This window comes from Delphinus delphis, chromosome 10 (assembly GCF_949987515.2).
Source record: "Delphinus delphis chromosome 10, mDelDel1.2, whole genome shotgun sequence".
Classification (NCBI taxonomy): Eukaryota; Metazoa; Chordata; class Mammalia; order Artiodactyla; family Delphinidae; genus Delphinus; species Delphinus delphis.
Window position 1 is genome coordinate 71,657,843 of NC_082692.2, and position 23,517 is coordinate 71,681,359.

General features: G+C 39.2%; 1 protein-coding gene across 6 annotated transcripts in view; it reads left to right on the plus strand.

Moving 5' to 3' along the window:
- The first annotated feature begins 536 nt into the window (after positions 1-536).
- Positions 537-23,517, plus strand: part of CCDC66 (coiled-coil domain containing 66) — a 62,390-nt gene continuing 39,409 nt past the window's right edge. For 2 of the 6 annotated variants that reach the window (XM_060022712.1, XM_060022710.1), the window contains exons 1-7: positions 537-630; positions 2,388-2,452; positions 3,104-3,129; positions 9,533-9,980; positions 11,462-11,627; positions 11,814-11,917; positions 13,359-13,480. In XM_060022712.1, the coding sequence (XP_059878695.1) occupies positions 620-630; positions 2,388-2,452; positions 3,104-3,129; positions 9,533-9,980; positions 11,462-11,627; positions 11,814-11,917; positions 13,359-13,480 (942 nt within the window). In that variant the 5' untranslated portion in view covers positions 537-619. Of the gene's footprint in view, positions 631-2,387; positions 2,453-3,103; positions 3,130-9,532; positions 9,981-11,461; positions 11,628-11,813; positions 11,922-13,321; positions 13,481-23,517 lie in introns of those variants that run through there. The other 4 variants (XM_060022711.1, XM_060022713.1, XM_060022715.1 and 1 more) reach the window with 4 other exon arrangements.

The window sequence follows — 23,517 nt, forward strand, 5'->3', positions numbered from 1 at the left end:
TTACTGTCTGTATTGTTCAGTTCCAGGTGCTGTGGGTATATAGGTGTCAAAAACCAACTCTGCCCCTCTGAAGCTCACTCTGACACAGGATCTGAAATGTATTAGTACCCTGATTGAAAAGGCAGGGACTGGGAAGTCCAGAAAATGGGTTCCTAATTTACCCACTAGTGGATTCCACAGGAGCTTCATGGAGGAAGTGACGTTTAAATTGAGATTTGAAGGATGGATAGGAGTTAGATTCATGTATCGCTAAATTGGAACATGGGCTCCGGGGTTACGTAGCTTGATACAGACCTCAGGCAAATTGCTTAACCAGCCACCTCCACTTGAGCTGAGGCACTTCTCTGAGAACTCCCTGTGAACTCTAAGGGCTACAATTGCGAGGAACGAAGAACCCCCAGCACTCCAGAGTCAGGACCAGGTGGGGCGAATCAACAGGGTCTCCCCGACAGCCCCGCCCCGCTGAGCGCAAGCGCCAGCACGCTCAACCCTGATTGGCCCGCTCTCCCAGCTCGCCGGCAACACTGTGTCCAATCGGCGTGGCGCTTGTTGAACGGCGGCGGCGACCGACGTATACAAGGGGCTTGAGCGGCTCGTGGAGAGCGCGGCCGGTTGCGCCATGAACTTAGGGTAAGCTGTGGAGAGAAAGGTGGTAGTCTGTGGAGAGTGGGTGAGGCTGGGTTGGCTCTTGGAGCCCTTCGCGGGGAGCCTTCCAGGCCTGCGGCGCCCCAAGCAGCAGTGCCCGGCTTCCTGAGGTTGAGGGGGCGAGGGGCTGGGTCGGCCTTTACAGCCTCCGCAGACTTCCGTTTTCCAGTTAATAACTCACGAAACTGTCCGTGCCTCCTTTCCGCCTCCTCATTTACTTCAGGAGGGAGAGGGAGGAGAGGCGTGAGAGGAGATAAAAGGTGAGGGCAGGTGGAGAGATAAAGCGTAGCGGCTTCCTGGGGAGAAATCCTGGCCCAGGCCCTGGTGCTTTGCGACCCTGTGTGGGGGTTCTTTGCAGAGTGTGGGAGCGCCCAGAGGAGCTTAGCGGCCTACGTACGTGCTGGGAGCCGAGGCTTCTCGAGGAGTCGTGTATCACCGGTGCCTGGCACCTCATAGGCCCTCATTAAGTAGTGGTTGAGTAAATAAAAAGGACTGTTGCGTGATTTATCACCACTGGGATGTTTGATATTTCAAGAAGATGAAAAGTCTTCAAACTTACACGTGTGCACCTCGTTTAGCAAATGGTTTCTGTGTTCTAGAATCTAGGGATAAGAAACAAGACAGTCTGCCCCTGAAGGTGTTTGCAACGCGGTAGTGCTGAATAGACGGTTTCATTCAAGGTCTTTCTTTTGCTTAAGTTTCACCGACATAAACATGAACTGTTTGTAACCGTGCTACCGGGAAACCCTTAAAACCCATTCTTTATGGTGTTTTTATCTTAGTAAGTTGAAATGGTTTGAGTAAGTTGAAATTGTTTGATTTCCCCAACCTTAGCATCACCGCAAATTTCGTGTTCCCTTTTATTGGCCCGCGAGATTTAATTTTGTCGCTTGGACGTCATTTTTGTCCCTGTTGATATGTATTGACGTACGTCTATTCTCTCTCTCTCACTAAAACAATAAAATAACTGTGTGTACTGCTGTTTTTGTTTTCAGTGGAATTTTTATTGGGACCTTAACAGACGTACAAGTTCGTTGGTAGTATCTACTGTTACTTTGTGCTCTTGGCGTTTGACAGGCACAGATAAAGTATAGCGGGCAAAGTTTATTATAGATGTATTGCTGTGATAGTTACAAAAGTGTCACTAAGTGTGAATGTGTATTAGTTGAAATATTCAGAATAGAGTAGAACTCCATGCTCAAGCAGTTAATAACCCTGGTGGCAGTCTTACAGCTTCATTTTCAAATACTGCTCTAACAGGCCATAGAATGTGTTAGTCATGAGACCATTATGAAGCTTATAAATGGTAGCTAGATGTGTTTTGCTCCATTAACATAGGTGAGGAGTTTTGTAACAGCATTATTTTTTCCAGTCTAGAGTTAGAAGAACTAAATGATGTTACGATAACCAGATTAATTTATTCCTTGTCAGTAACCAAATGAAGTTTCAGATTAAAGATGAGAACTTGTTGGAAAGTTTCAGTAATTTTCTCCATGAAGTTTTTGATTTTATGTTGAATTGAAAAGTGTTTTAAATTAAAAGAATGGTTTCAACTATACATCAATTTTTAAAAGAAAAATAAACATCTATAGAAATTTTTTTTAAAAACGTTTTAATATTTACAAGATTCCTTTATAAATTCAGGAGAACAAATTTACTTTCAAGGTTCAACTGAGCATTTCTGTCTATTTAAAATGTTGCTGCTTCTTAAAAATGACGGACAACTTTCTTTTATTTTGCAGAGATGGTTTAAAGCTTGAAACTGAATTATTGGATGGAAAAACCAAGCTAATACTGTCTCCATATGGTATGCTATATTACTAGAAATCGAAAGTACTAACTTTTAAATTCCTACGAAAAATGTGTAGCTGTTTAACAGATTTTTTGCTTGTAGTGGAATATTTAAATGACACTTTGAAAAAAAGCTGGTTTCCCTAACTTCCTCAAATTTATTTTTAGCCAAGTAAAGTCACATTACATCATTGCTTACCACTGTCAGTATTTATTCATGGAATTTAATGTTCCAGTATATTTCATTTGTAATGTTTCTTTATTATATTTGTATACAGCACATATGCTTATTGCCTAATGAATAATCTAGGTAAAACTTATGCAGTTATGTTCTGTGCATTGTTTGAGAAAATTTATAATAAGACCATAGTTTTAAAGTCATTTTTAGTTTTAAAGCGCAGAGTATGCTTTGGTACTCTTTTCATTCACATTATTTTCTTTTTCTCTGATCTGTTTATAATTTTACCTTGGAAAATAAACAAAAATGAAATATAAATACTTGAACCACACTGTAAAAGAACACTCAGGCAGGACCTAAAGTTAATGCTTTGAGGGTTAATATTTTTACTTAATATCTTCTTAAAATAATGTTAATTAAAATTTTCTTTTGTGACTGCCTTAGTATGTTCTTGGTTGATAGTTTAGTAATTTTTTTTTTCTCTTGTAGAACATAAATCAAAAATTTCTGTAAAGGTAAGCCAAATGACTTTGACCTGACTTCTTTTCAAATGTAAAATGCAGTTTACTTTACAGTGGTTTGAAAATAATTCCTGTCAAACTGTTACACAGGGTTTGGAATGATGATGAAAAGTTATTATTTCCTTGCTTTCAGGCTGGTCCTTTTACAGAAATAGATTCATAATTTTTCAGTTTAAAAAGCCTCCTAGAACTCACTTCTCTAGATCAGTTCTGTCCAGTAACACTTTCTGCAGTGATGGAAATGTTCTAAAATCAGTGCTGTCCAATATGATAGTCAGCCACTAGCCATGTGTAGTTATTAAGCACTTGAATGTGGCCAGTGTGACTAAGGAAGTGAATTTTTAATTCACTTGTTTGATTTTTAATTTAATGGCTACTGTACTGGACAGTGCAACTCGTGACATCTTTAAAAATAGTCAAACTTTAAAGCAAAATTTTTTTTTTCATACTCAAATGGCATTTTCCCACACCAAAAAGATGTATTTGATTGACAAAATCTTACATGCATTTAGCTTCCTCCTCTAAGAGGTTACACTTGAGTTAAATAATAGTTTTCCTTTTAAATTATTTTTCTTTATCAGGAGCCCACAGAGCCTTTTTCTAAAAAATACATTACTGCTTCAAAATTTTGATACCACTACTTTTCTTGTTTCCCATTTCTTTTTCCATTAAGCAGCAGAAATTTCTACTGTCCCCCTCTATAACTTACTGTAGCCCATTTTATTTTGCAGTATCTTAAAGTCTGTCTTTCCGTATCTTGACTAGAGACTGCTTTGGGTGATGCGGCCCTTTTCTCTTCAACTCTGAACCCCTGATGGCTTTGCTGTTTCTTCCTGGTTTAATCAAGGTGGAAAAGTTGCTTGAGAACCCAAGATATCAATTACTTGATAAATGGGTAATGCTGATCAGAGTAATTCCACAAGCTACCTATAAAAATTATTATATGCACACACACACACATACACAGTATATACATACCCTGTGTGTTCCCTTAATCACAGAATATAGATTGTATAGTTTTTTCCTAACCCTGCGCTATTAAAATATTGCAACTAACTGTTCTTATTTGAGTCACATTAACAAATACAGTGCTCCTTTTCATGCTCCTAGATAGAAATCAACTATTACACATAGTTTTTTTTTATCTTCACCTGACCTCAATTCTGTCGCACACGTTCCCTCTTCTGTTGTGTCCTTAATGGATGTGCTATGGTCACTACATTTGTGAAGATATTTCATTATCTTTTTAACCAACTTAGAACATCTGGAGATCCCCTTTTATGCCTGTAATAAACAAAGTTACTAGTCTTGGACTTTTTGTAGAATCATTACAAAATTCTTTTAGCAGTTTAGGGATTTTTTTATTCTAGGATTCTTCTTTCCAGAGTAACTAATAAGTCTCTGCTGATATTGATCTTAAATTATTTATTGTCTTAAAGCAGATTATTTGAGTTTATTTCTCTTGCTTTTGGGACTCCAAAATACTGGTGCATGGTAACTATGTGAAGTGATGGGTATGTTAATTAGCTTGATTGTGGTGATTATTTCACAATGTATACATATATCAAATCATCAAATTTTACACCTTAAATATATATGATTTTTAATGGTCAATTAAATCTCAGTAAAGCTGGAAAAAAATACTGATGCAACCTAAATCTCCTTTTTATATTGACTTTATTTCAAGGAGCTTCTCTTCCCTTATTTACAGAGGTTCCTGAGATGCTTATTTCTTTCTTTGCTCTTCACAGAAGACAAAAACCAAAAACAGTAGTGCTGTCTTCCTTTTTTTGTTTTAATCAGTTTTTTAGTTTCCAAAATCTCACAGTTCTGTAGATACATGTTGAATTCTCTTTTCTGTAAGTTATTCATGAATTCACTCATCATAGTGCTTTTCTTCTACTGGGGTAAGCTAAGTGACTATACTACCTACATTTTTGTTTTTCCTCTTCCTCACAGGTTGAATTACTGTCGTGTACATAGTGTGCTCTTTAAACACTGAACTCTATCTCATCATCATGAAGTTTAACAAACTGTGGTCAGAGTACTTTAATTCTTTCAAAATCTCTCCTGTACTTTTCTTTAATCTGTGGTAGTAAATATGAAGTAAAGATGGTTACCAGTCTAATTTCTTAAGCTTTTATAGAAAGATAAATGAGAGAAATATTAATGATTCAGTGTCATGGGTAATTTATACATTCTGACCTCAAAATTATCTCACAATTAGTTGAAATATAAAACATCTTAAAATTTTCGCAGGTATTTCTATGTGTGAGAGTCAATAGTAACACACTAAAAGATGTATACAATATTAGTGCTAGGTAGCACATTTTATATTTTAAAATGTTAATCTTCTCTGATTCTTTCTGGCGTTGGGATCCTGGCCCCATATAAATTGTGAAGTTGGCCAGTGTTAAATGCGTTGGACGCTGTCTTTATATATTTTTTTAATATTAGGAAAAGTACTGGTACAATCAAAACTAGGTAAGAGAGCAGCATGCTACCTAAAAATGTTTATGATGTGAAGACCTATTTGATGTATTAAAATTCATCTAATCCAGTAAACACTTGGGAGATGATTTGGGCTAGAGATTGCTTTTTCCTATTAATTAAGCTGAACATAATTGAATATTTATTTGGTAGTTCATGGATTTTTTTGCTGCCTCCACTCATTGCTCTTCTCTGGCATTAAGCTACAAATGTATTCAGGATTGAGCTGCATGTATATTGATCTCATGCCAGACATTGCTACCCCCCTTTTTTATTACATAATTTTTAGATGACTTTTTCTGTATGTTACTTCTGATTTAAGTGGAATGTGGCAAAATAGTTCTAGTTAAATTGGAGCTCCAATTAATAGGTTTCTGTTTAACAAGGATTTACTGCAGCTGTAAAACTCCATATGTGTGTACAGCTCCATTCTTGGCTTTATTTGTTCTGTGACTGAGAGAAAAATGGAGTAAAACCTAGTCCATGTTTCCTAGAAGCAGGGGTGTCAGTCAGGTAAATAACTATATAATACAAGTACAATAAAACGTGTGCCATACTAGGGTTATAAAAAGAAGAAAACTGTGGAAAGCAGGTCTTTGTGGTTAAGGGAGACAGGGAATGCTTCATAAATGAGGTGACACTTTAATTAGAACTTAAAAGGTGAAGGAGATTTTCATAGTGAAAGAAGTAGGGTGGTATATTCTAAACTCAGAGAAAATAGTGGGCAAAAATACCAAGGTACAAAACAATTTGCATTTGGGGGATAGTGTGTATATCAGCGGGGAGTGTAGAACATAAAACTTAGGGAGGGTGGTTACAATCACAAGGAGTTTAAATGTATACACAGAGGGTTTGAACTTATTTGATTTGCATGTAGGGAGCATTAAAGAATTTTTGAAAAGTAGACTAGATATGATTTGTGTTGTAGGAACGGGCTTCAGGCAATTCTGTGAAGGACAGATTATCATAACACGGACACTACTTAAGGGACAATTATATTAGTCCAGGGAGAGTCTTATGAGACCCTGAAGCATGGTGGCTAGCAGAATGGAAAGAAGGGGACAAAATTGAGAGACTTTTAAGATACGTTTAGGGAATACACTACACTTCTTAGCAGTTTGAGTGAGAAACTGATTAGAGAACTGAAATACTCAGCTGTTAATGATCCCAAAAATGTCAGTATGAGTCAAAGAAGGGTAGGATTAGTAATAGCTGTAGTCGTTGGAGACTGGGGTGGAGCTTAGCTCTGTAACCTACGTGTAGTCTGCTGATAATTTGCCTAATCCACACAGTGGTTTTCAAAAACTAGAATGAATTGTGAGTGTCTAAAAAAATGGAACTTTTAAGGTAAAATATGGCATTCTTGGTTCTCTTGAAATACTGGATGATCTAGCAAGTAGACTCAGATTCCTCTTTGGCAATGTAGGCTGCTTCTGAGGGGTGGCTGCCTCCTTTAGACAGAAAAGTGCTCTTCAATTATCCTAGTTCCCACCCAGGCTAATTTACACTACGTATTTAAATTTGCCACCTCTCATTTAGAGTTAGTTATATAAACATAGCCACAGAGATAGGAGGGTAAAAGCGCATTTTAGATTGTGGTATTGGTATTATCAAAAGTCTAAAGCCTGGAATAAAAGGGTATAGGTGAGGTGAAGAGGGTGAGAAAGAGATTTTTACTACTGATAATACAGGTACATTTTGAAAAGAAAGGTAAAATGGGGTTGATTCATTGGTCAAAGTGTGGTTGTGTATTATGTCATTTTTGAAAGACAAGGACATTGGGATATGATAAGCCAGATGAAAGCCATGTGGCATCTACCCCACTCCTTGATAACAAGAATCTTGTCTTACTCATTTTATACCTCCAACGTCTTTCCCATAGTGTTGCTCACCTAAAAAGCAACACTTAGTATTTATTGAATGACTGTTGAATTATTTTATGTTAGATGGGTTTGCAGAAATGTACAGTTGGATAGATTTGAGATAAGCTGTAATCAGTAGTGTGGTAATGAAAACCTGAATTTAGGTGTATTGTCATGTAAAAGGGGAGAAAAAGATATTTGGAAGGAAAGGAAGAAATGACCAGTACTTGCTGGTAAGCTAAAGAAGACCGTGAAGGAGGATAAAGAGTCAAAGATGACTCTATGGTTGCTGGTCTGAAAGACTAGAACAACAGTGCTACAGAAATGAGATATTTTGGAAAGGGGAGCTAATTTGTGGGAGAGAGATAAAGAATCCAGTCTTTAAAATGGTATGGTTGAAGATAGTAATTCAACAAAAATTTACTGAAACCTACCCTGTTCCACTGACTGTTCAGATACTGGGGACACAGCAGTAGACAAAGCAAACAAAAATCTCTGCCCTGGGCTTCCCTGGTGGCACAGTGGTTAAGAATCTGCCTGCTAATGCAGGGGACATGGGTTCGGGCCCTGGTCCGGGGAGATCCCACATGCCGCGGAGCAACTAAGCCTGTGTGCCACGATTACTGAAGCCCGCGCGCCTAGAGCCCGTGCTCCACAACAAGAGAAGCCACGGCAATGAGAAGTCCGCGCACTGCAACAAAGAGTAGCCCCCGCTTGCTGCAACTAGACAAAGCCGCGGGCAGCAATGAAGACCCAATGCAGCTAAAAATAAATAAAATAAATAAATTAAAAAAAAATCTCTTCCCTGTAGTGTTTACGTTAGAAAAAGGTGGGAACTTCCCTGGTAGCGCAGTGATTAAGAATCTGCCTGCCAGTGCAGGGGACACGGGATCCATCCCTGGTCTTGGAAGAGCCCACATGCTGCGGAGCAACTAAGCCCGTGTGTCACAACTACTGAGCCTGTGCTCTAGAGCCCACGAGCCACAACTACTGAAGCCCGCACGCTTAGAGCCCATGCTCCGCAACGAGAGAAGCCACTGCAATGAGAAGCCCACGCTCCGCAACGAGAGAAGCCACTGCAGTGAGAAGCCCACGCACCTCAAAGAAGAGTATCCCCGCTTGCCACAACTAGAGAGAGCTCGTGCACAGCAATGAAGACCCGATGCAGCCAAAAATAATAAATTTTTAAAAAGGTGGAATGGGCAGAAAATAATCAAAATAAATATAGAATATTACAGAACAAAAGTGCTATAGAGAAACATGAGAGAAAGGGAAGGGGCATGGTCATTTCAGGGGCATGGTAGCCTTGGGAAAGTGGGGAGTGCTAGGGAGGTGGGAGTGAAGTTAGAGCAGGAAGCCTGCAATTTTTAATAGGGTGTTCAGAGAAGACCTCACTGAGCCAGTGATGTTGAGCCAAGATTTGAACATGGTGAGTGAATGAGCCATGTGACTACTGCTAAGGCCTATGACTGGAGGTTCTTATTGAAATTGAGATTATTACAGTTATGGGTAGTTACAAGGTCAGTATAAGATATCACTGTGGCAATGAGTAACTGAGGTAGCATGGAAGACAAGAGTATAGGAACAGAGGTCAAGGAAATGAGGCCAGGGTATTGAAAGAACATGAAAGCGCCAATAATTAAGACAGGAGTTAGGTTAGAGTGAGGGATGGTGACCCACAAGCTAAGTTATTCAAGGAATAAGGGCTAGTAACCTACCGGTGTATAAATGCCTGTAAAGAAAGATAGTGTGGGTGTTAGAATCATGACATGAGATTCAAAGCTGAAGCAGAATGCACTGTAAACACCTAGAATAAAAGTTGTTATGTAATCTTCGTTATCCTGAAATAAAATAATAATTTCCAGTTGTTAATGAAGCTTTCAAGTGGAGATTTGCGAAGGTTGAGTGTTAGTTTCTTATGGATATATTATCTAACTAGCAAAATGAGAAAAAAAAGTTTCGAAGCCTGACTTATCACTGACTATATAAAGATAATTGTTGATTTTTCGTGGGGTCTTGTAAAGAATAAATTTCTGGTGTTTTAGCAGATGGGAAATAAGACCAAGATTGCAAAATGTCCTTTAAGAAATAAACAAACTGGATACATTCTGAAATCACAAAATACTTGTGTCAGGAGTGAAAAACTTTCGCAAAAGAAGAGAATTGGTTCAGAAACTTCACTGGCAAAAAGTGAAAAAAATAGTATGACTTTTTCACCCACTAAGGATTTATGCAAGCAGTATGCAGATAAAGACCATCTTCATATCCAGAAAGAAATTTCACCTGCAACCCCTAATATACAGAAGACTAGAAACAGCATAAATGCATTTGTAGTAGCTAAACAGAAGCCTTGCAAAAAGCACATCACAGCTGAAAATGTGAAGAGCAGTTTGGTGTGTCTAACACAAGGCCAACTACAACAGATTTTGATGACTGTAAACCAAGGAAATAAATCAGTTTCCCTGACTGAGAATGGAAAGAAGGAGGAAACAAGTAAGATTTTTCTGAAGTTTTAATATTAAGTTTATCAATATATAAGTTTTAGAATTTGAGTTTTATTGGATTTTACATAACTGTGCCTCTTAAATTCTAGTTTAGTGTAACAATGTTTTAAAATAAATATTCGTTTAGAAAACATTCTCATAGGCAGAATTACTTTTGTAGTTAAAATATGCCATGTTTTAAGGTTAATGCTCAGAATATTATTCTCATGTACCATGGCCTTAAGAAACCTAGTTTCTGTGGATTCTAGATTTTAGTTCAGAAAGCTATTGTACTAATTTTGGAAGGTAGGAGGCTTTACTTACATGAAAACTAATTATGTAAAATGTTCTAAAAAAATTGCTATTGTATTTCTAATGAAAAATGAGGGAATTTTGCTATGAAGATTTGACATGAGTTGCTGAAAAGGATTATTTTCCTGGCCCCGGCTTTTGCTCTTCCTGACTTTCAATCCTTGCTAAGAATTGGCAGCACTATCTTTTTAACCAGCGTAAAACACTGACTTGGAAGTAGTGGCGTATTATATGCCTTCTATTTTAGTAGTCAGGGTATTGTATTATGTTTTTAAAAGCCTTCTAGTTTTAGCTTTGAGCTAAGGAATTGTGACTATGAATAGAAATATTATTAAAATTTTGTTAAGCAACCGTGAAATAAATAAAAATAAAATTAACAGTCACCAGGAAGAGGCCCCACAACTGGTCTGGGAACTAGGTAGCTCCTTAGCACTCCCAAGGGGCTCAAAATGGAGTCATTTGCCTTCTCTTGGTATAGATTATTCTTTGTAAAGTCAGGGAGCTAACTTTTATCTTTAAGGCTAGAATTCTAGTTCAAAGAACAAAAAATAAAAACTTACTAGGCGTAATGAGAGATGATATCAACAAAGTTAAAAGCAGAATTTGCCTAATCATATAATGACCCGCATATTAGATATGCTTTCTCTCCATTGGGAGAACTATCACATTGAGGGATTTTTGAGCCAAGCATATGAGCCCTGTGTAAAACATTTGGAATAGATACAGCTGGGATATAGAGACAGTGGTCCATGGAAAAGATCATCACTGATTGCTTTCCCAGCTAAATGAGAAAAATAAGGGCAAGGTAATGAGTTTTTTATAAAGCTGTTTGCATTTATTCTCCTTTAAGTTGTGATTTGTATTATCATTTATATTATTTGTAAAAGTGTTGTTGGCAAGAGTAAATGGAGGTTTTTTTGGTTGTTGCTTGTTTTCTTATTTGAAACAAAAGTTTGTATGGCTGTGGCCATACCTCTGGGCCATTTAACTTCTGAGGCTCAGTTTCCTCTTTTGACAAAAAGGGAATCGTAATACGCGCTGCAAGGACTGCTGTGAGAGGTGATTAATTAGATGATGTGTAAAGCTGTGTTTTTTAAAACTGCGTAACTGTATCAAGATAAGGTATTATAATAGATGTAATTTTAGTATTAATTTTAAAACATGTATTTTACCTTCTAGGTCAGTATAGTCTAAATTTAAACAATATTCCTGATCAGCCAAAGGATGAGAACATCGTGGGACTTCCGCAGAAAACTGAGGCCATTTCATCTGTTCAGGATGAAAAAAAGTCTGTTTTAAATGAAAATCAGGTGACATCTAATCAGTATGAGCAGAAAATTGCCACGTATGTAACTCACATCTATTGTTGTGGGGTCATCTTGGGAATATGGTTTTACTTTTCCTTGACTTGTATGTGAAATATTTACTCTGAAGACTAGAGCTATTTAAAAGTTTATTACTTAATATTTATGGAGTAAGTTGTATAGAAACATATGATAAGGTTTCTGTTATTTTTTGTGTCTTGTCTTAGAGAGAATATATGGAAACCAGCTGACATATTCAGTACTCTGGGAGAAAGAGAACGTGATAGAGGTTTGTTGGAAGCAAAAAAAGCCCAGTGGAGGAAAGAGCTTGGTAGGTAATTATTGCACATTTTATTATAGTTTTGTTGGCTTAAGGAATGTATATTGAGGATGAAGTACATCTTGCAGTATGATATTATCAAAAACCTTGTTTTATAACATTCACCATCTAGAGTAGTTTTCTGCAAGTGGCATAAGAAACTTTGTGATTTCACATTCCCTTGTGTTATACCTTTTGGTTTTCTGCTCTGTGGTGTGCACCAAAAGCCACAGATGAACATTAGTATCATCAGTACCCTTCTGGAGCTCAAAGATTCCTAAACATTTCTCATTTCCTGAGAATCCATTTTAATATTTTTCCATTACAGAAATTCTATGGGTTAAAGATGGTTTTATTTAAAAATAATTCATTTTAAAAATTAAAACATTCTAATCAAGAATCATCAATATGATATCAATCAGTATATCCCATACAAAAATAAGCTTATTTCTTTTCTTCAGTCTGTAGACATCATAACAGAAAAAGTTATAATTTCTGTTAAGTAGGGTCTTAAGGTAAGTAAGATAATAACTAAGAAACTCCTGTTACTTCTTGGACTAGACTTAGGGTCCAGGTATCAGAGTTTGGAAAATACATGAGGTAATAGTTGTACTTGGGAATAGTTGTACTAAAAGCATGAAGATGGGATTCACTGTCCACTGAACTGGAAAGTCCTACCAGTTAGTCACAACCCTTCCAGGACAGGTGATCTAGAAAAAGATAAGCGAAGAAATAGGGAATGAATTGATGTTGGAAGTCAAAGTAATAGAATAATAAAGAAATTAAATGTATGGTAGCAGTATCAGAAGGTTTGGAGATCTGATGTGTTTTATATCATAATTGCAGCTTTAAATGTTTGTTCAGTACAAATTTGGACACATGATTTTTTGTACCTTTTCAGCAGTTACAAATAATAATGGCTGACATTTATTAAATATTTACTTTGTGTGAGGCCCTATACTGAAAATAGACATCATCATTGCTCTGATTTCACAGAGTAAAAAATGGGGTTTAGAGGGATGAACATCATTCTGCCTTCAGTCACACAGCCGGGAAGTGGTTGAACCTGAATTTGACCCCAGGGTTCTCTGACTCCAGAGTTCTAGCTTTTAAGCCTTTTAGTAATAATTAAATGAACATTACTGTAGAGTAGAACCTCACAGTAATTAGCATAATATAAAATACGTTCTGAAAAAATTGCTCCTTATTTATAATTGTAGTAAAACAAACATTTTTACATCCATTTATGCCATACTTAAATTTGGTTCTGATTAAACATTTTCTTTTATTCCATATCCTTAAAATTCTTCTCTGTCTTGTGAGTTAATCTCCTTCCTAAAAAACAGTTTTGATCTGTGTTGGAATCTGCACTCTTTAAGAAGGTCATGATTTGTTTACGTCATTTTTTTTTTACAGTTTTTGTATATTTTTTTAAAAAGGACATTATTTACAGATGAACAGGTTGCTTTAAAGAAGAAAGAAAAAGACGCGTCTGAAAAATGGAATAATCCATGGAAAAAATCTGAAAGTGATAAAATAGTATGGGAAAAACTTCAAATTCTCGATCAGGCTAAGGTAAAAGTGTCAAAATCAGGCACTTATGGAATATAAAATACCTTAACTGCACTTTTTTAATGCTAAGCCTTGTTTATATCATACAGCTTTTTTTTTTTTTTAATTTATTTATTTATGGTTGCGTTGGGTCTTTGTTGCTGCACGCGGGCTTTTCTCTAGTTGTGGTGAGCGGGGCCTACTCTTCGTTGCGGTGCACGGACATCTCATTGCAATGGCTTCTCTTGTTGCGGAGCATGGGTTCTAGGCGCACGAGCTTCAGTAGTTGTGGCTCACAGGCTCTAGAGCGCAGGCTTCGTAGTTGTGGTGCACAGGCTTAGTTGCTGCACGGCATGTGGGACCTTTCCCGACCAAGGCTCGAACCCGTGTCTCCTGCATTGGCAGGCAAATTCTTAACCACTGTGCCACCAGGGAAGTCCCTCATAAAGCTTATTTTTGAAGCTTATTCATTTTTTTAAAACTCACTTTTCATATGGTATTTTAAAACAACGTTATTTTGAATTAAATTATGACCTCAGCTACTCTGTTTGCATTCTGTAAATAGTCTTACTATGTTAGTAGGTGAGTGTAAAGGCCCCTGGCACCTCCTTTAGGCTCCTATAAAAGAGCTCCACGATGTTATAGATGACCACAAAACTCTACCACTGACCATGTGGTATTCACTACAAGGTTATCAAATCAAACATAAGTGATTGCTTATCAAACATAAGTATATACCATGTGTCCCTTGGGTAGTGCTTTGGGGACCTTTAAATTTTGCATGTATTTAATACTAGACAAAAAAGTACCCTTGTTTATCGTTTTGTTGTTAGACTTCTGCTAGCTATTCTAGCATTCTGTCACAGTCTCCCAGTCAGGTAATGGTGATCCAGGCTGACAGGCATTCACTGCCTAGAGCTAGTCAGATTTTAGAGGTAAGTTCTAAATGTCATTACTTTGAATATATAAGCTCTTTAGTACATGATGACTATATAACTTATTTTCCTTGAAGAAGTGAATCTAAATACTCTTTTTTTTTTTTGCAGATTATATATACAACATTTATTTTTAACTTTCTCTTAACAATATGTCTTTTTTTTTTTTTTTTTTAACATCTTTATTGGGGTATAATTACTTTACAATGGTGTGTTAGTTTCTGCTCTATAACAAAGTGAATCAGTTATACATATACATATGTTCCCATATCTCCTCCCTCTTGCGTCTCCCTCCCTCCCACCCTCCCTATCCCACCCCTCCAGGCTGTCACAGAGCACCGAGCCAATATCCCTGTGCCATGGGCTGCTTCCCACTAGCTATCTACCTTACTACGTTTGTTAGTGTGTATATGTCCATGACTCTCTCTCGCCTCGTCACAGCTCACCCTTCCCCCTCCCCATAACCTCAAGTCCGTTCTCTAGGAGGTCTGCGTCTTTATTCCTGCCTTACCCCTAGGTTCTTCATGACATTTTTTTTTTTTTTTCTTCCATATATATGTGTTAGCATACTGTATTTGTCTTTTTCTTTCTCACTTACTTCACTGTGTATGACAGACTCTAGGTCTATCCACCTCATTACAAATAGCTCAATTTCGTTTCTTTTTATGGCTGAGTAATATTCCATTGTATATATGTGCCACATCTTCTTTATCCATTCATCCGATGATGGGCACTTAGGTTGTTTCCATCTCCAGGCTATTGTAAATAGAGCTGCGATGAACATTTTGGTACATGACTCTTTTTGAATTTCGGTTTTCTCAGGGTATATGCCCAGTAGTGGGATTGCTGGGTCATATGGTAGTTCTATTTGTAGTTTTTTAAGGAACCTCCATACTGTTCTCCATAGTGGCTGAACCAATTCACATTCCCACCAGCAGTGCAAGAGGGTTCCCTTTTCTCCACACCCTCTCCAGCATTTATTGTTTCTAGATTTATTGATGATGGCCATTCTGACTGGTGTGAGATGATATCTCATTGTAGTTTTGATTTGCATTTCTCTAATGATTAATGATGTTGAGCATTCTTTCATGTGTTTGTTGGCAGTCTGTATATCTTCTTTGGAGAAATGTCTATTTAGGTCTTCTGCCCATTTTTGGATTGGGTTGTTTGTTTTTTTGTTGTTGAGCTGCATGAGCTGCTTGTAAATTTTGGAGATTAATCCTTTGTCAGTTGCTTCATTTGCAAATATTTTCTCCCATTCTGAGGGTTGTCTTTTGGTCTTGTTTATGGTTTCCTTTGCTGTGCAAAAGCTTTGAAGTTTCATTAGGTCCCATTTGTTTATTTTTGTTTTTATTTCCATTACTCTAGGGGGTGGGTCAGAAAGAATCTTGCTGTGATTTATGTCATAGAGTGTTCTGCCTATGTTTTCCTCTAATAGTTTGATAGTTTCTGGCCTTATATTTAGGTCTTTAATCCATTTTGAGCTTATTTTTGTGTATGGTGTTAGGGAGTGTTCTAATTTCATTCTTTTACATGTACCTGTCCAGTTTTCCCAGCACCATTTATTGAAGAGGCTGTCCTTTTTCCACTGTACATTCCTGCCGCCTTTATCAAAGATAAGGTGTCCATATGTGCATGGGTTTATCTCTGGGCTTTCTATCCTGTTCCATTGATCTATCTTTCTGTTTTTGTGCCAGTACCATACTGTCTTGATAACTGTAGCTTTGTAGTATAGTCTGAAGTCAGGGAGCCTGATTCCTCCAGTTCCTTTTTTTGTTCTCAAGATTGCTTTGGCTATTCGGGGTCTTTTGTGTTTCCATACAAATTGCGAAATTTTTTGTTCTAGTTCTGTGAAAAATGCCAGTGGTAGTTTGATAGGGATTGCATTGAATCTATAGATTGCTTTGGGTAGTAGAGTCATTTTCACAATGTTGATTCTTCCAATCCAAGAACATGGTATATGTCTCCATCTATTTGTATCATCTTTAATTTCTTTCATCAGTGTCTTATAGTTTTCTGCATACAGGTCTTTTGTCTCCTTAGGTAGGTTTATTCCTAGATATTTTATTCTTTTTGTTGCAATGGTAAATGGGAGTGTTTTCTTGATTTCACTTTCAGATTTTTCATCATTAGTATATAGGAATGCCAGAGATTTCTGTGCATTAATTTTGTATCCTGCTACTTTACCAAATTCATTGATTAGCTCTAGTAGTTTTCTGGTAGCATCTTTAGGATTCTCTATGTATAGGATCATGTCATCTGCAAACAGTGACAGCTTTACTTCTTCTTTTCCGATTTGGATTCCTTTTATTTCCTTCTCTTCTCTGATTGCTGTGGCTAAAACTTCCAAAACTATGTTGAATAAGAGTGGTGAGAGTGGGCACCCTTGTCTTGTTCCTGATCTTAGTGGAAATGCTTTCAGTTTTTCACCATTGAGGATGATGTTTGCTGTGGGCTTGTCGTATATGGCCTTTATTATGTTGAGGAAAGTTCCCTCTATGCCTACTTTCTGCAGGGTTTTTATCATAAGTGGGTGTTGAATTTTGTCAAAAGCTTTCTCTGCATCTATTGAGATGATCATATGGTTTTTCTCCTTCAGTTTGTTAATATGGTTTATCACATTGATAGATTTGCGTATATTGAAGAATCCTTGCATTCCTGGAACAAACCCCACCTGATCATGGTGTATGATCCTTTTAATGTGCTGTTGGATTCTGTTTGCTAGTATTTTGTTGAGGATTTTTGCATCTATGTTCATCAGTGATATTGGTCTGTAGTTTTCTTTCTTTGTGACATCCTTGCCTGGTTTTGGTATCAAGGTGATGGTGGCCTCGTAGAATGAGTTTGGGAGTGTTCCTCCCTCTGCTATATTTTGGAAGAGTTTGAGAAGGATAGGTGTTAGCTCTTCTCTAAATGTTTGATAGAATTCGCCTGTGAAGCCATCTGGTCCTGGGCTTTTCTTTGTTGGAAGATTTTTAATCACAGTTTCAATTTCAGTGCTTGTGATTGGTCTGTTCATATTTTCTATTTCTTCCTGATTCAGTCTTGGCAGGTTGTGCATTTCTAAGAATTTGTCCATTTCTTCCAGATTGTCCATTTTATTGGCATAGAGTTGCTTGTAGTAATCTCTCATGATCTCTTTTATTTCTGCAGTGTCAGTTGTTACCTCTCCTTTTTCATTTCTAATTCTATTGATTTGACTCTTCTCCCTTTTTTTCTTGATAAGTCTGGCTAGTGGTTTATCTATTTTGTTTATCTTCTCAAAGAACCAGCTTTTAGTTTCATTGATCTTTGCTATTGTTTCCTTCATTTCTTTTTCATTTATTTCTGATCTGATTTTTATGATTTCTTTCCTTCTGCTAGCTTTGGGTTTTTTTTGTTCTTCTTTCTCTAATTGCTTGAGGTGCAAGGTTAGGTTGTTTATTCTAGATGTTTCCTGCTTCTTAAGGTGGGCTTGTATTGCTATAAACTTCCCCCTTAGAACTGCTTTTGCTGCATCCCACAGGTTTTGGGTCGTTGTGTCTCCATTGTCATTTGTTTCTAGGTATTTTTTGATTTCCTCTTTGATTTCTTCAGTGATCACTTCATTATTAAGTAGTGTATTGTTTAGCCTCCATGTGTTTGTATTTTTTACAGATCTTTTCCTGTAATTGATATCTAGTCTCATGGCGTTGTGGTCAGAAAAGATACTTGATACAATTTCAATTTTCTTAAATTTGCCAAGGCTTGATTTGTGACCCAAGATATGATCTATCCTGGAGAAGGTTCCGTGAGCACTTGAGAAAAATGTGTATTCTGTTGTTTTTGGATGGAGTGTCCTATAAATATCAATTAAGTCCATCTTGTTTAATGTATCATTTAAAGCTTGTGTTTCCTTATTTATTTTCATTTTGGATGATCTGTCCATGGGTGAAAGTGGGGTGTTTAAGTCCCCTACTATGAATGTGTTACTGTCAATTTCCCCTTTTATGGCTGTTAGTATTTGCCTTATGTATTGAGGTGCTCCTATGTTGGGTGCATAAATATTTACAATTGTTATATCTTCTTCTTGGATCGATCCCTTGATCATTATGTAGTGTCCTTCTTTGTCTCTTTTAATAGTCCTTATTTTAAAGTCTATTTTGTCTGATATGAGAATTGCTACTCCAGCTTTCTTTTGGTTTCCATTTGCATGGAATATCTTTTTCCATCCCCTTACTTTTAGTCTGTATGTGTCTCTAGGTCTGAAGTGGGTCTCTTGTAGACATCATATGTAAGGGTCTTGTTTTTGTATCCATTCAGCTAATCTGTGTCTTTTGGTGGGAGCATTTAGTCCATTTACATTTAAGGTAATTATCGATATGTATGTTCCTATTCCCATTTTCTATATTGTTTTGGGTTCGTTATTATAGGTCTTTTCCTTCTCTTGTGTTTCTTGCCTAGAGAAGATCCTTTAGCATTTGTTGTAAAGCTGGTTTGGTGGTGCTGAACTCTCTCAGCTTTTGCTTGTCTGTAAAGGTTTTAATTTCTCCATCAAATCTGAATGAGATCCTTGCTGGGTAGAGTAGTCTTGGTTGCAGGTTTTTCTCCTTCATCACTTTCAGTATGTCCTGCCACTCCCTTCTGGCTTGTAGGATTTCTGCTGAAAGATCAGCTGTTAACCTTATGGGGATTCCCTTATGTGTTATTTGTTGTTTTTCCCTTGCTGCTTTTAATATGCTTTCTTTGTATTTAATTTTTGACAGTTTGATTAATATGTGTCTTGGCGTATTTCTCCTTGTATTTATCCTGTATGGGACTCTCTGTGCTTCCTGGACTTGATTAACTATTTCCTTTCCCATATTAGGGAAGTTTTCAACTATAATCTCTTCAAATATTTTCTCAGTCCCTTTCTTTTTCTCTTCTTCTTCTGGAACCCCTATAATTCGAATGTTGGTGCGTTTAATGTTGTCCCAGAGGTCTCTGAGACTGTCCTCAGTTCTTTTCATTCTTTTTTCTTTATTCTGCTCTGCAGTAGTTATTTCCACTATTTTATCTTCCAGGTCACTTATCCGTTCTTCTGCCTCAGTTATTCTGCTATTGATCCCATCTAGAGTATTTTTAATTTCATTTATTGTGTTGTTCATCGTTGCTTGTTTCATCTTTAGTTCTTCTAGGTCCTTGTTAACTGATTCTTGCATTTTGTCCATTCTATTGTCCATTCTATCTCCAAGATTTCGGATCAACCTTACTATCATTATTCTGAATTCTTTTTCAGGTAGACTGCCTATTTCCTCTTCATTTGTTAGGTCTGGTGCATTTTTATCTTGCTCCTTTATCTGCTGTGTGTTTTTCTGTTTTCTCATTTTGCTTATCTTACTGTGTTTGGGGTCTCCTTTTTGCAGGCTGCAGGTTCGTAGTTCCTCCTGTTTTTGATGTCTGTCTCCAGTGGCTAAGGTTGGTTCAGTGGGTTGTGTAGGCTTCCTGGTGGAGGGGACTAGTGCCTGTGTTGTGGTGGAAGAGGCTGGATCTTGTCTCTCTAGTGGGCAGGTTCACGTCTGGTGGTGTGTTTTGGGGTGTCTGTGGCCTTATTATGATTTTAGGCAGCCTCTCTGCTAATGGGTGGGGTTGTGTTCCTGTTTTGCTAGTTGTTTGGCACAGGTTGTCCAGCACTGTGGCTTGCTGGTCATTGAGTGAAGCTGGGTGCTGGTGTTAAGATGGAGGTCTCTGGGAGATTTTCGCCGTTTGATATTATCTGGAGCTGGGAGGTCTCTTGTGAACCAGTGTCTTGAAGTTGGCTCTCCTACCTCAGAGGCAGAGCCCTGCCTCCTGGCTGGAGCACCAAGAGCCTTTCATCCACACGGCTCAGAATAAAAGGGAGAAAAAGTAGAGGGAATTAGTAGACGTATGAGGAAAGAAAGAAGGAAAGGAGGGAAGGAAGGAGGGAAGGAAGGAAGGAAGGAAGAAAGAAAGAAGCAAAGAAGGAAAGAAGGCAAGAAGGAACGAAAGGAGGGAGGGTGGGAGGGAGGAAGGAAGGAGGGAAAGAAGGAAAAACAAAAAGAAAGAAGATACAGTAAAAATAAAATAAAGTATAATAAAGTTATTGAATTAAAAAATTCTTAATTAGAAAAAAAAAAAAAAAGGACGGATAGAACCTTAGGACAAATGTTGGAAGCAAAGCTGTACAGACAAAGTCTTACACAGAAGCGTACACATACACCCTTACAAAAAGAGGTAAAGGGGGAAAAATCATAAATCTTGCTGTCAGAGACCACCTCCTCAATTTGGGATGATTCGTTGTCTAAAGGAGGGAAGGAAGGAGGGAAGGAAGGAAGAAAGAAAGAAGCAAGGAAGGAAAGAAGGCAAGAAGGAACGAAAGGAGGGAGGGAGGAAGGAAGGAAGGAGGGAAAGAAGGGAAAACAGAAAGAAGATACAGTAAAAATAAAATAGAGTATAATAAAGTTATTGAATTAAAAAATTCTTAATTAGAAAAAAAAAAGGGACGGATAGAACCTTAGGACAAATGTTGGAAGCAAAGCTATACAGACAAAGTTTTACACAGAAGCGTACACATACACCCTCACAAAAAGAGGTAAAGGGGGAAAAATCATAAATCTTGCTGTCAGAGACCACCTCCTCAATTTGGGATGATTCGTTGTCTAAAGGAGGGAAGGAAGGAAGGAAAGAAAGAAAGGACGAAGGTAAAGTATAATAACGTTCTTAAAATTAAAATTGATTATTAAGAAAAAAAAAATTTTAAGAAAAAGCCATGGACGGATAGAACCTAGGACAAATGGTGGAAGCAAGACTATACAGACAAGATCTCACACAGAAGCATACACATACACATTCACAAAAAGAGGAATAGGGAGAAAAATCATCGATCTTGCTCCCAAAGTCCACCTCCTTAATTTGGGATGATTGGCTGTCTATTCATGTATTCCACAGATGCAGGGTACATCAAGTTGATTGTGGAGCTTTAATCTGCTGCTTCTGAGGCTGCTGGGAGAGATTTCCCTTTCTCTTCTTTGTTCTCACAGCTCACAGGGGCTCAGCTTTGGATTTGGCCCTGCCTCTGCGTGTAGGTCGCTGGAGGGCGTCTGTTTTTTGCTCAGACAGGACGGGGTTAAAGGAGCCGCTGATTCGGGGGTTCTGGCGTACGGAGGCCGGCGGCGGGGAGGGAGGGGCACGGAATGCGGGGCGGGCCTGCGGCGGCAAAGTCCGGCGTGACTCTGCACCAGCCCGAGGCCCGCCGTGCGCTCTCCCGGGGAAGTCGTCCCCGGGTCCCGGGAACCCGGCAGTGGCGGGCTGCACAGGCTCCGCGGAAGAGGGGAGTGGAGAGCGACCTGCGCTCGCACACAGGCCCCTTGGTGGCGGCAGCAGCAGCCCCAACGTCTCCCGCCCGCCTTGGGGTCCGCGCCTCCAGCCGCGGCTTGCGCCCGTCTCTGGAGTCCGCGCCCTCAGCCGCGGCTCGCGCCCGTCTCTGGGGTCCGCGCCCTCAGCCGCGGCTCGCGCCCGTCTCTGGGGTCCGCGCTTTCAGCCGCGGCTCGCGCCCGTCTCTGGGGTTCGCGCTTCTAGCCGCGGCTCGCGCCCGTCTCTGGAGTTCCTTTAAGCAGCGTTCTTAAACCCCTCTCCTCACGCACCAGGAAACAAAGAGGGAAGAAAAAGTCTCTTGCCTCTTCGGCAGGTGCAGGCTTTTCCCCGGACTCCCTCCCGGCTAGCTGTGGTGCACTAACCCCTTCAGGCTATGTTCAAGCCGCCAACCCCAGTCCTCTCCCTGCGCTCCGTCCGAAACCGAAACCCTAGCCTCAGAGCCTCAGCTCGCAGCCCCGCCCGTCCCGGCGGGTGAGCAGACAAGCCTCTCGGGCTGGTGAGTGCCGGTCGGCACCGATCCTCTGTGCGGGAATCTCCCCGCTTTGCCCTCCGCACCCGTTGCTGTGCACTCCTCCGCGGCTTCGAAGCTCCCCCCTCCGCCTCCCGCAGTCTCCGCCCGCGAAGGGGCTTCCTAGTGTGTGGAAACTTTTCCTCTTTCACAGCTCCCTCCCACTGGTGCAGGTGCCGTCCCTATTCTTTTGTCTCTGTTTATTCTTTTTTCCTTTTGCCCTACCCAGGTACGTGGGGAGTTTCTTGCCTTTTGGGAGGTCTGAGGTCTTCTGCCAGCCTTCAGTAGGTGTTCTGCAGGAGTTGTTCCACGTGTAGATGTATTTCTGGTGTATCTGTGGAGAGGAAGGTGATCTCCGCGTCTTACTCTTCCGCCATCTTCCCTTACTCCCTCTAAATACTCTTTTAAATCACCAGTTAATTTTTATTGAGTGCAGTATGCTCCTTAAATTTTTTTTTAATTTATTTATTTTAATTTTGGCTGCGATGGGTCTTCATTGCTGTGCGCGGGCTTTCTCTAGTTGCAGTGAGCGGGGGCTACTCTTCGTTGCGGTGCTTGGGCTTCTCGTTGTGGTGGCTTCTCACGTTGCAGAGCACGGGCTCTAGGCACGTGGGCTTCAGTAGTTGTGGTGCATGGGCTCAGTAGTTGTGGCTTGCGGGCTCTGGAGCACAGGCTCAGTAGTTGTGGTGCACGGGCTTAGTTGCTCTGCGGCATGTGGGATCTTCCTGGACCAGGGTTCAAACCCGTGTCCCCGGGTTCAAACCCGTGTCCCCTGCATTGGCAGGCGGATTCCTTTTTTTTTTTAACATCTTTATTGGAGTACAATTGCTTTACATTATTGTGTTAGTGTCTGCTGTATAACAGAGTGAGTCAGCTATATGTATACACATATCCCCATATCCCCTCCCTCTTGCGTCTCCCTCCTACCCTCCCTATCCCACCCCTCTAGGTGGTCACAAAGCACCGAGCTGATCTCCCTGTGCTATGCGGCTGCTTCCCACTACCTATCTATTTTACATTTGGTAGTGTATATATGTCAATGCTACTTTCTCACTTCGTCCCAGCATCCCCTTCCCCTTCCCCATGTCCTCAAGTCCATCCTCTACATCTGCATCTTTATTCCTGTCCTGCCCCTAGGTTCTTCAGAACGATTTTTTCTTTTTTTTTTGTTTTTTAGATTCCATATACATGTGTTAGCATACGGTATTTGTTTTTCTCTTTCTGACTTGCTTCACTCTGTATGACAGACTCTAGGTCCATCCACCTCACTACAAATAACTCAATTT